Below are 12,542 nucleotides of genomic sequence, written 5' to 3' on the forward strand. Positions count from 1 at the left end.
TGTGTGTGTGTGTGTGAGTGTGAGTGAGTGAGTGCGCTCCTCTCTTCTTAGTCATAAGTTCATAACCCTAACTTCCTTGATGGTGGGTTATGGCATAGTAGGTCATCTTTGCATGATCCTTTCTCAGCAGTTCATTGGACAAAGGTGATCGGTGAAAGGCACCAGTGACTGTTCTTCTGAGCTGTAAAAGGGGTTCTTTGCAGTCACTTCGATTTGTGCTATAAAGAAGAGACAAATCTGATGTGTTCTTGTCCAATAAACTCGCTCTATTGTCGGTGTTATGTTTGCGCATTGGCCAACAGAGGTAGATAAACAAATAGCATGAAGAACAGTTAGCTAAATCCCATCGGGCATTAGGTTTAAAAAAAAAAGCCAAAACAGCCTCGACGCAACCCCACATACAGTACTGTGTACAGTATAAATATGCTTCAGGCCTCCCACGTTGTTTTAGAAAGACCACAGCACATCTCATGCTCTCACCCCAACAAAAGGTTCTCTCTGGTTCCTAAACGGGTTCCATATGGGAATGTTCCATCATGTGTTTGTACTGTATGCGAGTCAGGACACCAAGAAGGAATAGTAGCATGACACAAATGCCCAGCTGTGTGTGTGTGTGTGTGTGTGTGCGACTGTGCGTGTCGTGCATGTGTGCGTATAATGCATGTGTGTGTGTGTGTGTGTGTAAGAGGATCCAGGTGGTGCGTGTCTGTCAGCCTTCAGGGTCGACACCTCGGTGTCCAAGGTCACTTCCTGTCCCTCCTTTCCCCTTCCTCACGTCCGCCTCCTCTCCTCCTCCTGTGCTCCTTTACCCCTTTCCTTTACTATCACTCCCTTTCATCTTCCATCCTCTCTGCTCTCCTCCTCTTCTTTCTCTCTACCAATCACATCAACGTGTGTACTACTCACCGTTTATGTGTACATATGTGTGTGTATCTGTATCTGTTATGTGTTTCATATTGCGGTACCGTTCTGCAATGCCAACTGAATTTCCCTTGTGGGATCATTAATCTATTTATCTATTCATCTGTGTGTGATTCTGTATCCGCCTCTCTCTCTCCTCCCCCCCTTCTCTCTCCCTATAAATAATATTTTGTGTGTGTGTGTGTGATCAAGAATCTACAGATGGATGAAATAAATAAGTAGAGGCTTATTTTATGATATATTATGATATTCTCACTCTCTCAGGATTATAATTGCACGTGTATCTAAGTGTGCGTTTTCCATGGTTTAAACTCTTGTCTCTCTCTGTGTATCTCTCTCCAGGTTGCAGTGGTGAAGGTGAAGAATGCAGACAAGGTGTTCGCCATGAAGATTCTCAACAAATGGGAGATGTTGAAGAGAGCAGAGGTGAGATTCTCCAAACATACTGCTACTGTATATATATACTGGCACTGGGGTTGGACCTTAGCCTACATTTCTGTCTCAACCACTCGAACCCCATTTTATATTTCGGCTGTTCTAAAATAGCCGATCTACAAGCTCACAAAAAGTTGCAATGTGTAAATCTGCCATTTCCGTTCAAATCTTTGCCTATAATGACATACCCAAAATTGGGACGCCAGGGTTGATGTGATTAAGAAAGCGGTCTCTTTTCATTTAAATGTACGGTTTAAAAGGTTGACAAGCTCTTATGTGATTTGTGCCGTCGAGGGAAATGTCGGCCTCATGCATGCCCCCTTAACTCAACTCCTGGGTCACATGGAGTGTGTGACAGATGTCATTGTTGGCCTCGAATGCATGTTTTTCTCATTGACCTCTCCGTGACAGTCGGTAAGACATTCCTATTGGTCCCATGGGTCTTCCATCTTCATGCCTCATATCTCATTGGGCAGAACTACCCATACACTGTGTGTGTGTGTGTGTGTGTGTGTGTGTGGGGGGGGGGACATGGACATGGGAAATGACAGAACAAAAAGCAAAGCTAAAAAAAGCTAAACTAACCATGTGCCCCTTTGTGGAGGTTTACTGTATTTGCAGATATTATCATGCTTGTTTTTATTAACGGAATGTCCGTTTATCCCAGGAGGGTCTAATGTTTGATTTACTCTTGTCAGTGGGTGGGAGCCTTTAGACTTGTACTATGTAACCTGGATGCATATTTCACTATAAATCCATTTGATCAAAGTGGAGCATTATAGCTGATATCATCTGCTATATTTCTGTATTTTTGGCTGAATATTGTGTTTAACCACTTTTAAACCTGGCATCCCTATTTTGGGCAAAAGTTTCAAAACAGCTGATCTGCAAGTTCTCAGCGTGTTGCGTTGTGAACCTCTGGATTGGCATCGTTTGCGCGACACAGTCGCGTTTGAAATATGGGATTAAGGGATTTCAAATCAAAGTGTCACATTGCCTCTACACTGTCTATGACTTTCCCTGGTCCTCCATGTTGTCATCGGTAAATGTTGTAAAGCATGACATTTGTTCTGTCCCTCCTCAGACGGCGTGTTTTCGGGAGGAAAGGGACGTGCTGGTGAACGGTGACAGCCAGTGGATAACCACCCTCCACTATGCCTTCCAGGACGACAACAACCTGGTAAGATGGATGGACTCGTAGATTAAAGTTCTCCGTCTGACTCATGTCAGTCAGTGACGATTAAAGAGTATTTGAAGTGGTCAAGCTAGCAATAGAATACAGGTTTAGGGTTAGGGTTCAGTCTTCCAGAAAACCCTAATGATCGTGGAGGTTAAAGCCTTTCTTCAACGGGTATGAATGAAACATCATATTGTGCTAATTGTTTATGAAACACAGCGCTTGTGTGTTTCACAAATAACAGATTAGGACTTGGCCTGACAACATTTTTCAGTCGTGAGATTTCATATTGATTTCATCCATGCGGACTGCCATGTACTGTATCAACCTTTTGTGGGTCCACAAATAGCCGATTATTCTGGTTACCAACATGGTCACCAACATGGTCAACAACATGGTCAAGAGAATTTAGAAATAAGTTGAGAAATACGAGAGAGACTTCCATTTGCACGTGAATAGGAGTGAAACAGGGATTCTTTCCCGCTATATTTGCGTGACAGCGTTCAATTAGAGTTATTTCATTGATATCCAAATACAGAGAACAAGCTTCTCGATTATTTGACTAATCAAAAAGGTAATTGATAGAATAATCGTTGAGAAGATGGTTCCAGCCCTACATGTGAGCATGATGGTCAAAGCATCAAACTGCTCCATATGTCCATCAGCCATCAGTGACTCATATTTCACCAGCCACTTTTTCCATTTCATTATCCAGCCATGTTTGTAGAACACAATTGGTTACCTGCCAAAGTGTCTGGTTCACAAACCCACCAGTCACACTTGGCTGGGCTTGTGTGAGCACGTGTACATATGTGTCATTGTCTGTGCACCCTGACTTAATGGTCAAATGACCCCCCCAGCCTTTACACTTAATGTTCTGGAAATAACTGCCCTGAGGTTGGTCTGCTTTTCTGCTTAATATTAAGATTGTAAAGATATAGTGGTTATGCCAGCATATTAAACTACTATATTTAGAATGGAAAAGTGTCTGAATGCCACCTTCATTCCTTAACACAAGGTACACTGAAAAGTAACGTTGCACGAAAGTGGGCAACAGAACAGAAAGGTGTGTAAATGATATATATTTATTTTTAATTAAGTGTTAAATAGCTCTATGTTCCAATATCAATCATTGCTATAGAGTGTTTGTTCAGTAGCAAGGATCTCACCAATCTCACTCCAGCTCTTTATAAAACTGAAATACATTTTCAGGTCGCGATACAAATTTCATCCAATCAGGAGAGAGAACTCATACAGGATAAACAAATACTATATTTGAAGCTGATAAATGACCTTTGTAGAGCTGGTGAGACGGAGAGACCCTGTTACTAAACAAAAACTCTATAGCAACCATTACTATCAGAATATCGAGGAGAAAAAAAATGAAAAAGAAAAGGAATTTTCTTTTAACAAAAACATAATCACTTAACATGCCCATTAATAATGCCAAACAGCCATTGACCAGTCCACCAAGGAATGACTTCCCAGGCTGCTGATTGGCTGATAGCCACGCTGCCGTCCTACCGCAGTTTTCATTGGCTGATGTGGCTGTCCATCTCTGACTGACTGCTGAGCCAGTATGCGCTCCCTGACCTTGGGTTCAAATGCCAGGGCTGCCCGTCATTCCATTCCCTACATTCTCACAACAAATGCTCTTCGCTGGACACTCCCCAGGGCTTCAGAAATACACACTACGGCCTGTCCAGCCGGCTATTTTTAGGGAACCCCTAAAAGTGAATAAGACAAACCGTAGTCATTTAGGCATTTGTAGCCAGAATGCCCTCAATGTTAATGATACTGTGAGAAAATAGGGAGAGAAGCAATGGAAAAAGGGCGAGGGATCAGAAAATGGCATGTTGAGTCAAAATTATGACATTGTCTACAATTAGATGATTGTTTGATGTTTCTGTGGAATGTGATGCTGTATCTCATTTATAGTCAGTGGTACGACTGTCTTGTCGAAAATAGCCGAGCTTGCATCGCGACACGTTGTGAGCTTGTAGATCTGCTTTTTTCAAAGCCTGTAATGGATCATCTGCCATTTTTTTGTTGCACTCTCTCAAATAAGAAACGGATGACATAATACTACTACTGTTAATTACTGCAACTACTACACAGTGAAAGTGTTCATTCAGCTCACCCTTACGGATCCATTTAAATCAACACTCAGGATTTTGGTGTGTGTTCTAAATTATCTGTTGCTATTATTATTCTTTTACAATGAACTGTGCTGTACTAGTAGAGAATGAAGATTGTTTTTTAACGTGTCCCGTTTGGTCGCTCCTCTCTCACCAGTACCTGGTGATGGACTACTACGTAGGTGGTGACCTCTTGACGCTGCTCAGTAAGTTTGAGGACCGTCTGCCGGAGGAGATGGCCAGGTTCTACCTGGCCGAGATGGTGCTGGCCATCGACTCTGTTCACCAGCTGCACTACGTCCATAGGTGAGGAATGTGTATGTGGTGTGTGAATGCTACTCTTGATTAGGCATGGGGATCGTTAATTTGTACATCGTGGCTCTGTTGGAGACTAGCCGTCTATAAGACGGTCTGTGTGTGTGTGTGTGTGTGTGTGTTTGTCCGGAGCTAATCTTGCAAGCCGGCCGCTAGATGGATCAGGTGGGCCAACTTGGTACCTCCTTTTTTTCCACTGTTAAATGAAATATAACATTTTCCTAGACCGGTGTCAGGCCTATTCGTGGACCACGCACGTTGGGAATGCATGGCCCGCCCGGTTATGCAGTACACGTTGTACCTGTTAGAGTATTCGCTGTACCCATTACAGTATCCAGTGCGGTACCCGTTTCCACAGTACTAATAACGTTGGGTATTACAATCAATGGGTGATTTATGAATGGGCACTGGCCTACTCTGGATCGATGCAAGTTGGGGATGCATGCACCACCCGTTTACCTGCTGTACGTTGTCAGAGTACCCGTTGTCAGAGTACCCGTTGTCAGAGTACCCAGTGCGGTAACCTCTACTCTACCACTAATCGACCAAATATGGAGATATGGGAATCCCTTATCGTCAAAAACTGCTGACGTAGTGTTGACAACGTACTGTACAAGGGCATGAATAGAGGGAGACACAGGGAATGAATAGAGGCAGACAGATGGACCCGCTTTGTTCAGACTACCACTTCTGTTGGTGCAGCAGCATAAACATGATGCAAAGCTTGGCCAATCTGTGAAGTCGATGGGTTGGATTGGCCAATCAGTGAAGCCGATGCCTACACCCCCACTGACACAGAGATTTGGTACGTTGTCCACAGACCCGTGGACAGATAGATGCAGACATTCCTAGTTCGCCATTCGTCGACAATAAATTCTTACTGGAACTTCTTTATTTTTATTTCCTAATTTATTATTCAAATGTTAGTGTCTCAAGAAAGACATGACATCATGTTAAGACCCACTAATCTCGATACCAATATCGATGAGATTAGAGCAGTCAGTATTGTTTTTCAGATTTTAAGAAGTTCTGAACCGTGTCCTTAATAGAAACGTGTTTCGATCCCCATCCCTACATTTTATACTATATCTTTTATGGACACATTTCTGCGTAGTTTCTGTCTACTTGGTCAGCACCCCACCTCCCCTTTCTGCGTACAAACAAAGTCCTCCTGTGAAGCTACCCAAGCCTGCTCCCAATTAACACACGCCACACTCACTCTCGCTCATTTTTATGAACGGCAAACAAACGAGCCACCTAAAAGCCGAAGCTTCAAAGCCCCAAAGGGACCTCATAGCTGCCGTCTCCGCCAACATATATACATACAGGAAGAAGATAGTTTTCAACCAATAAGAGATGCCCTCAGGGGCTCATGGGACAGCTGGCGCCGGTGGGGGGGGGGGGATGGGCGCCGCCGTCGATTCTAACTGACACACAGGAAGTGGATTTTCAACAGACAGGAAGTGGTCCCGTCGGTTCATTAACATAATGATAGCATCGCTGTTGGCAAGGGTTTGTGGTGGTAGCAGCATTTTTTGGGGCGGGGGGGGGGGTTAGTTGACGGTGAGATGGAGGGAGAAGAGCAAAGAGGGGGGTGAGATGATTGGAAGGATAGAGACTGAGGCACAGAATGGAAAGCGGGACTGACTGGATAATGCTTATTTTATACGTTGCGCAACAAAAATAGCCAATCTACAAGCTCACAGCGCGTCTCGTCGCTATTTCCGCTATTGGTTGTACGACGACGAGGTAAAGTGCATAGGGCTCGAGTGGTTAAGACTTGAGTTAGGTTTTGGGTGTGTCTGCAGCTGGATTGATCTTCCTTCCCACCAGAGATTCAGACAGACGGAGAGAGAGACAGAGAGAGAGAGAGAGAGATATTTATAAACAGAGAGAGAGGGACAGACAGACAGACAGATATATACAGATATTTATGAAGAAAGAGAGAGAGTTAGTGAAGGAGGCAGGGAGCCACTAATTGCATGGTGATGTCTGAGGGTGGGGGTTGGCGGTGGAAGCGGAGGAGTGGATGGATGAAGAGGGAGGGAAAGAGGGATGAAGGGAGGGAAGGGACAGTGTCGCTTCTCTCTTGAGGCCCCTCTGGGATGTTTTGGGACGGGTAATGACGGGGTTCCTTGGGAGGGGTGTGGGTGGAGGTGGGGTGCTGTCACCCCCCCTTCTTTTCCACTCCCCCAACCCCCTCTTACTCTCTCTCTCTCTCTCTCTCGCTCTCTCTCTCTCTCTCTCTCTCTCTCTCTCTCTCTCTCTCTCATGCGCGCACACACACACACACACACACACACACACCCCCACACACACACACACACACACACACACACACACGTGAGAGATTGGCACGCTTGGTTTGCGGAGGGTGGAGACAGCCAGTCAGGTCCCCTGAGGAGGGTGTGTCCTGCTGGCTGTTCTCTTCTGGTCGCTTAGTGTGTGTGTGTGTGTGTGTGTGTGTGTGTGTGGGTCTGTGCATGTTTGCATGTATCTGTATGATGATGGAGATATGTGTGTATGTATGTGTGTGAATAAGCATTTGTGTGTGTTGGGTGTGTTTCCAGTCTGTGTGTGAGTGAAAAAAGACAATGCATTAACCCTCTAATTTGCAGGGCTGTTAAAGAGAAACCCAGCCAGCTAGCCTGTATTCACACATCACTTTCAATCACGCTAAACACAACAACCCTGCCGCTTTTTAGGAAATACAAATGGAACTACTGTGGCGATGCGGCAGAGTGGCGGCCTTTACAGGCTCATTCTCCTGGGAGACATATTTTCCATGGCTGTGGATGCTACTTGCTTGCTATTAATTTGAGGAGCCCATTTTAATCACCCTGCGGCCGTCCCTTCGCGTCCCAGTCCAGATAAATTGCACAGAAGAAAACATCAAAGACAGCTTGGTTGTTGAGTCACTGAAAGTACTTTATATACCTACAGTATCTAAGAGTAAAAATGGGCTGTGGGCTGTGCTGCCAATATTAGGCTCTCATTGAGATTAGAGCTGTAACTTTTTATTTTAGAGCTACAACTTTAAATGTATTTATTTTTGATAATGTTGTATTCTTTTATATTATTATATTTATAAAAAAAATACGGAATTATTTTAATTCATTATTATGACTTTTTGGATCACAAGGTAGGTTCAGGATCCAGGATGCACAGACCTATCTCTGTCTCTTTGTCTGGGATGGACAGAAGCCACTGTCTTCATTCATCTGTATAATGGGCAGAATGAATGAATGGAGCGGCCTGTCTGTGTTTGCCTGTTCAATGTGTGATGAGAGTAAAAATAGATTTTCATGAGCCTTTCTCCAACAGCGGGGGGGACATTCAGCGAAAATAGCAGCTGTGAGCTTGTAGATTGGCTATTATCTGTAAAGATATTTGGTGTAGAGGAAAATAGGAGGGGGCCTAGCACAGACCCCTGGAGGACACCGGTCAAGTACGTATGAAGTGGTTAAAAACATACCAACTACACGTGTATGAATAGGAGGCTGATTCACAGACATTGGGTGTTGTACATTTATTACAGGTCCCCATTAGTCATCACCACAAATAATATAAGGCAATAACACAATATTCTACAAATTACAAAGAGATAAAAGATATCACAGTCACTTGTTGCATTTTTTTTATCAGTTTCTAGTAAGAATCACAGAATATTGAGAAACATTTCACAGAAGGCCTAATATGTCATTAGAAGTGGTAAAAATTTTAATGCAAGATACAAGAAAAGTACAATGAAAATAATTATTCTCTCTAAATCGAGACTAATCCTGATTAAGGTCTATAATCCCAATATCTGGCTAAATAATCTGCTTTAATACTTTTTGCCCAAATTGTTCAGTGCCCTGCAATAGGTCAGGTTTTGTGCCGGTAGATGGAAAACTATACAGAAACCATTAGGAAAATCTTAAACGATGAAAAACTGAATACTACACACTGGGTAATAACCAGTGAAATGGTCAACTTCAAAGATGCTAGTGAGGCTCCTAAGAGATTGACGGTCTGCCAAAACCTTTATGACCTTTTTGGTTGTTTTTGGGAGGTATTTTAAGCCTTTTTTTAATAGAGAACGGAAATGTGGAGAGAAAGTAGAGGAATGGCATAGAGCAAATGGGTCAGCCGGTTGGGAATCGTACCGTCGACTCACTGATCAGGGCATTTTGCACCCATTGCAGTATGCACCCTAACCACTTGGCTATCAGGATGCCAAACCTTAAAAAATGACACAGCAGCATATCCCTGTTTACTTTAATCTGTATTCATACAGCCAGCCTATTTTTATCCCATATTTTCCGCTGTTGGGATCCTTTTTTATCCTTTTCCTGTTTGTTTTGTGTTTTTGTGGCACCGTTGACCTCACCAGCATGTCAGGCTGTTTAAAAAAAATACTATTTTTCAGTCCAGTTGACACTGATAGAGCTGAAATGATTGCAAATAAAAGAATGGAAAAGTCAAACTCCCCCTCACCCTGTCCCAAGAGAGAGAGTGTGAGTGTTTGTTTAAAAGAGAGGGCCAGAGGGAAAGACAAAAGAGTGTGTGTGTGTGTGTGTGTGTGTGTGTGTGTGCGCGCGTGCACGTGCACTTGCAATTCTATGTATATGTGTGTGCGTTAAGTGGTCAGTGATCTGCGTGGCCTCCCATAGGGGCCTGACAGACGTTTCAATAGTCTGACTCAGCATGGCTAAGCTCTGTGCTAGCACTGTGCTAACCAGCACCACATCTGTCTGCCCTTAGAAGAGTGTGTATGTGTGCGTGTGTGCATGCACGCGTCAGTGACTGAGTGTTATGTTTCAAAGAGAGTGATAGAAGTGGGTATATTTCTATCTTGGTGGGTATCTGAACAAGAGCTTTATGTTAGAGGGAGAAATTGCATGTGTGACTGAGCGACGAATGGGCAGATCTAATGGGCAGAGACGGAGAGGAGTGTATGACAGATGACATCTGTTCCACCTGGCTCTCACTATAGCTGTTTGTGTATCCGTCTGTCCGTCCATCCGTCAGATGGTGTGTGTATTTTCCTATTGATTGGAGCCACATGTGTATTCTATTATTGATCAGGCCCATGTGTGTCTCCATGGCCCACTGATCTATGAGAGACTAAGCACACGCACACACACACACACACACACACACACACACACACACACACACACACACACACACACACACACACACACACACACACACACTGCATAAAATGTGTCATTTAACAAAGAGCTTAGATTACGTTGTTTGCAAATCAACAACTGAGTTGCTTAATCAAAGTGGTTATAATGCATGTTATAAAGGAGGTGTTTGTTTTGTGTGTGTGCACGCACGTGCTTGCGTACGTGAGATTGTGTCTATATGTATGTTGTGTTAATGGACGCTATAAGTAAGCAAGCTAGCTTTTTATTTAATTTTATTATTTCCACCTCAAGGTCCCAATGTCTCAACCACTGAATATCACATATCACATTTTGTCTGGATCCTACGTCAAACACCTCACAAACACATTTTATATTCTGGACTGCCATGCACAGTTGTCTTGTCCATCTATTTTCAAGTGTCATCAAAGGCCATTGTGTGTGTGTGTTGGTCTGCGTTAGTGTCCAGATGGCCCTCACAGATGGACGCCATGGTCTTAGAGGAGATTACCCCCCTCTATTCTCGGCCCTGCGCTGCTCCTTAAGACTGCAGGAAGCCCCACTGTGTCAACAGTAGCTCAATTAGCCATGCTAACTAGCCCACCGTAGCTTTATCTTAGCATTAGCATCCCTCATGGTTTGCCGGCGTGTGTGGAGCGATAATTGTGTGACGGCTTTTGCACTGCAAGCGTCAAAGCGTGTTTTAGCTGGAGGCGTTAACCTGGCTGCCCTGACTGGTCACGGACACGTCATAACACAGAGTGCTGTGAGAGAAACAATGGATAGTATATCAGCAGAAAGGAAGATGATGTTTAGGAATTATAAAATGAGATGGCATGGAATGGTGGGGAGGGAGAAACTTTCAGTCTGTGATGTCCCAGAGAGGGAGAAGAGAGAGGTGCATTGGGTGGTGGTGGCTGGAAAGAGACAGGGAGGGAAATGTTTGTTTAAACTCTGCTTGTCACTAGCTTAGACGGTTCGCTGAGCTCTAAATGGTTTATCAGGAGGAATACCCCCTTTTCTCACGCAGACAAGCAGACTTTGGACCAGATTAAGACCTTCTGGCAATGGCAATAGACATGTACATGAACACACACACACACACACACACACACACACACACACACACACACACACACGACAAGCGCTTCCTCTTAAATGAGACAGATTTCAGGTTCATCCATGCCTGTCACCTCACCAGATACCCCCCACCCCCTGGTCAAATCACAATCACAGCACACAGACAAAATGTATACACAATAAAATATTTCAGTGGAGTACAGACAGAGAGACAGACAGACACTTTTAATTTTATAGTAGGAGGAAGGATGTGGGGAGTGTCTTGAGTTATGAAACAACTTTTCTTTAATCTAACCTTTGATCTTCTGTGTCTCCAAGTTTACGTGCTGTGGCTGACTATAACTCTATAAACAGTAGTTTTGTGTGTGTGTGTTTGTGTGTGTGTGGCGCAAGCACACATACATGTGTATGAAACTTCTGCCACGTCCCTACTACTGTAACAGTACAGTAGGTCATTAAAGTCCCTCCACTAACATCAGTGCAGGACTGTATGAGTATGTCCTTAGAAGTCACTCATGCCCACATTGCTGTAGCCACTATTTTGGGCTAAATTTCCGATTCCCAATTTCCAAGTCATTTTTCAATTATTTTCATATTAATTAACAAAATATCAAAAATAGCAGATCTACAAGCAATGCAACGTGTTGCGAGCTTGTAGATAGGCTATTCTTCATATTCATTCATACAATGAAGTATATAGGGCTTACTGTAAGTGGTTAATGTCTTGCTTTATAGAGCTGCGATTTAATGGGCAGCTTCACCAGAGCAGGCTGATGAGCTAGCCCGCCTCCAAGCTGCAGGCAGTGTTGCCATGTCTGCTTGTTATAAGCGACTTTGGGCTTTGTTTTCTGTAAAGTTGCTTGTAAATATTGGTGGTTGCTCAAATATTTTCATGTCATGGACCCCAAATTAATATGTATTTGTCCCTAAGTCCCATCTGAAAATGTTTTGTGCCAGGGGAGCCCCGTACCAGATATGTTTTTTATTTTTTAAGTTTAAAAAATCTTCCAAATATTCCACATTTTATTTCAAGATATTTAGAAAATGGCAGATCTGCAAGCTCATTGCGACGCGTTGTGAGCTTGTAATAGCCGATGTATACAGTATATAGGTTCTCATAGTGCTCATGTGTTAGTCGCTTCTTTTGGGCTTGTTTTCAGCTCGTTTCACTGTCTACTTCCGTAGAAAGCTCTAGTTGAAAGAAGGCAGACATTAACCCATTAAGACCTGATGCAGATTCTACAAATTCCTTCTAAATCAGTAGTTCTCAAACTTTTTCGTGCCAAGGACCCCCACATTGAAATATATATTTGGTCGTGGACCCCCATCTGAAAATGT

At 43.5% G+C, this 12,542-nt stretch overlaps 1 protein-coding gene across 3 annotated transcripts in view; it reads left to right on the forward strand.

Moving 5' to 3' along the window:
* LOC308103641 (serine/threonine-protein kinase MRCK alpha-like) overlaps positions 1-12,542 on the forward strand; it is a 103,614-nt gene that overhangs the window by 42,568 nt on the left and 48,504 nt on the right. For all 3 annotated transcript variants that reach the window (XM_080453729.1, XM_080453730.1, XM_080453731.1), the window contains exons 3-5: positions 1,264-1,347; positions 2,441-2,536; positions 4,829-4,977. In XM_080453729.1, coding sequence (XP_080309855.1) covers positions 1,264-1,347; positions 2,441-2,536; positions 4,829-4,977 — 329 coding nt within the window. The remainder of the gene's footprint in view (positions 1-1,263; positions 1,348-2,440; positions 2,537-4,828; positions 4,978-12,542) is intronic.

This window comes from Gymnoscopelus braueri (assembly GCF_963280865.1).
Source record: "Gymnoscopelus braueri genome assembly, chromosome: 16".
NCBI lineage: Eukaryota > Metazoa > Chordata > Actinopteri > Myctophiformes > Myctophidae > Gymnoscopelus > Gymnoscopelus braueri.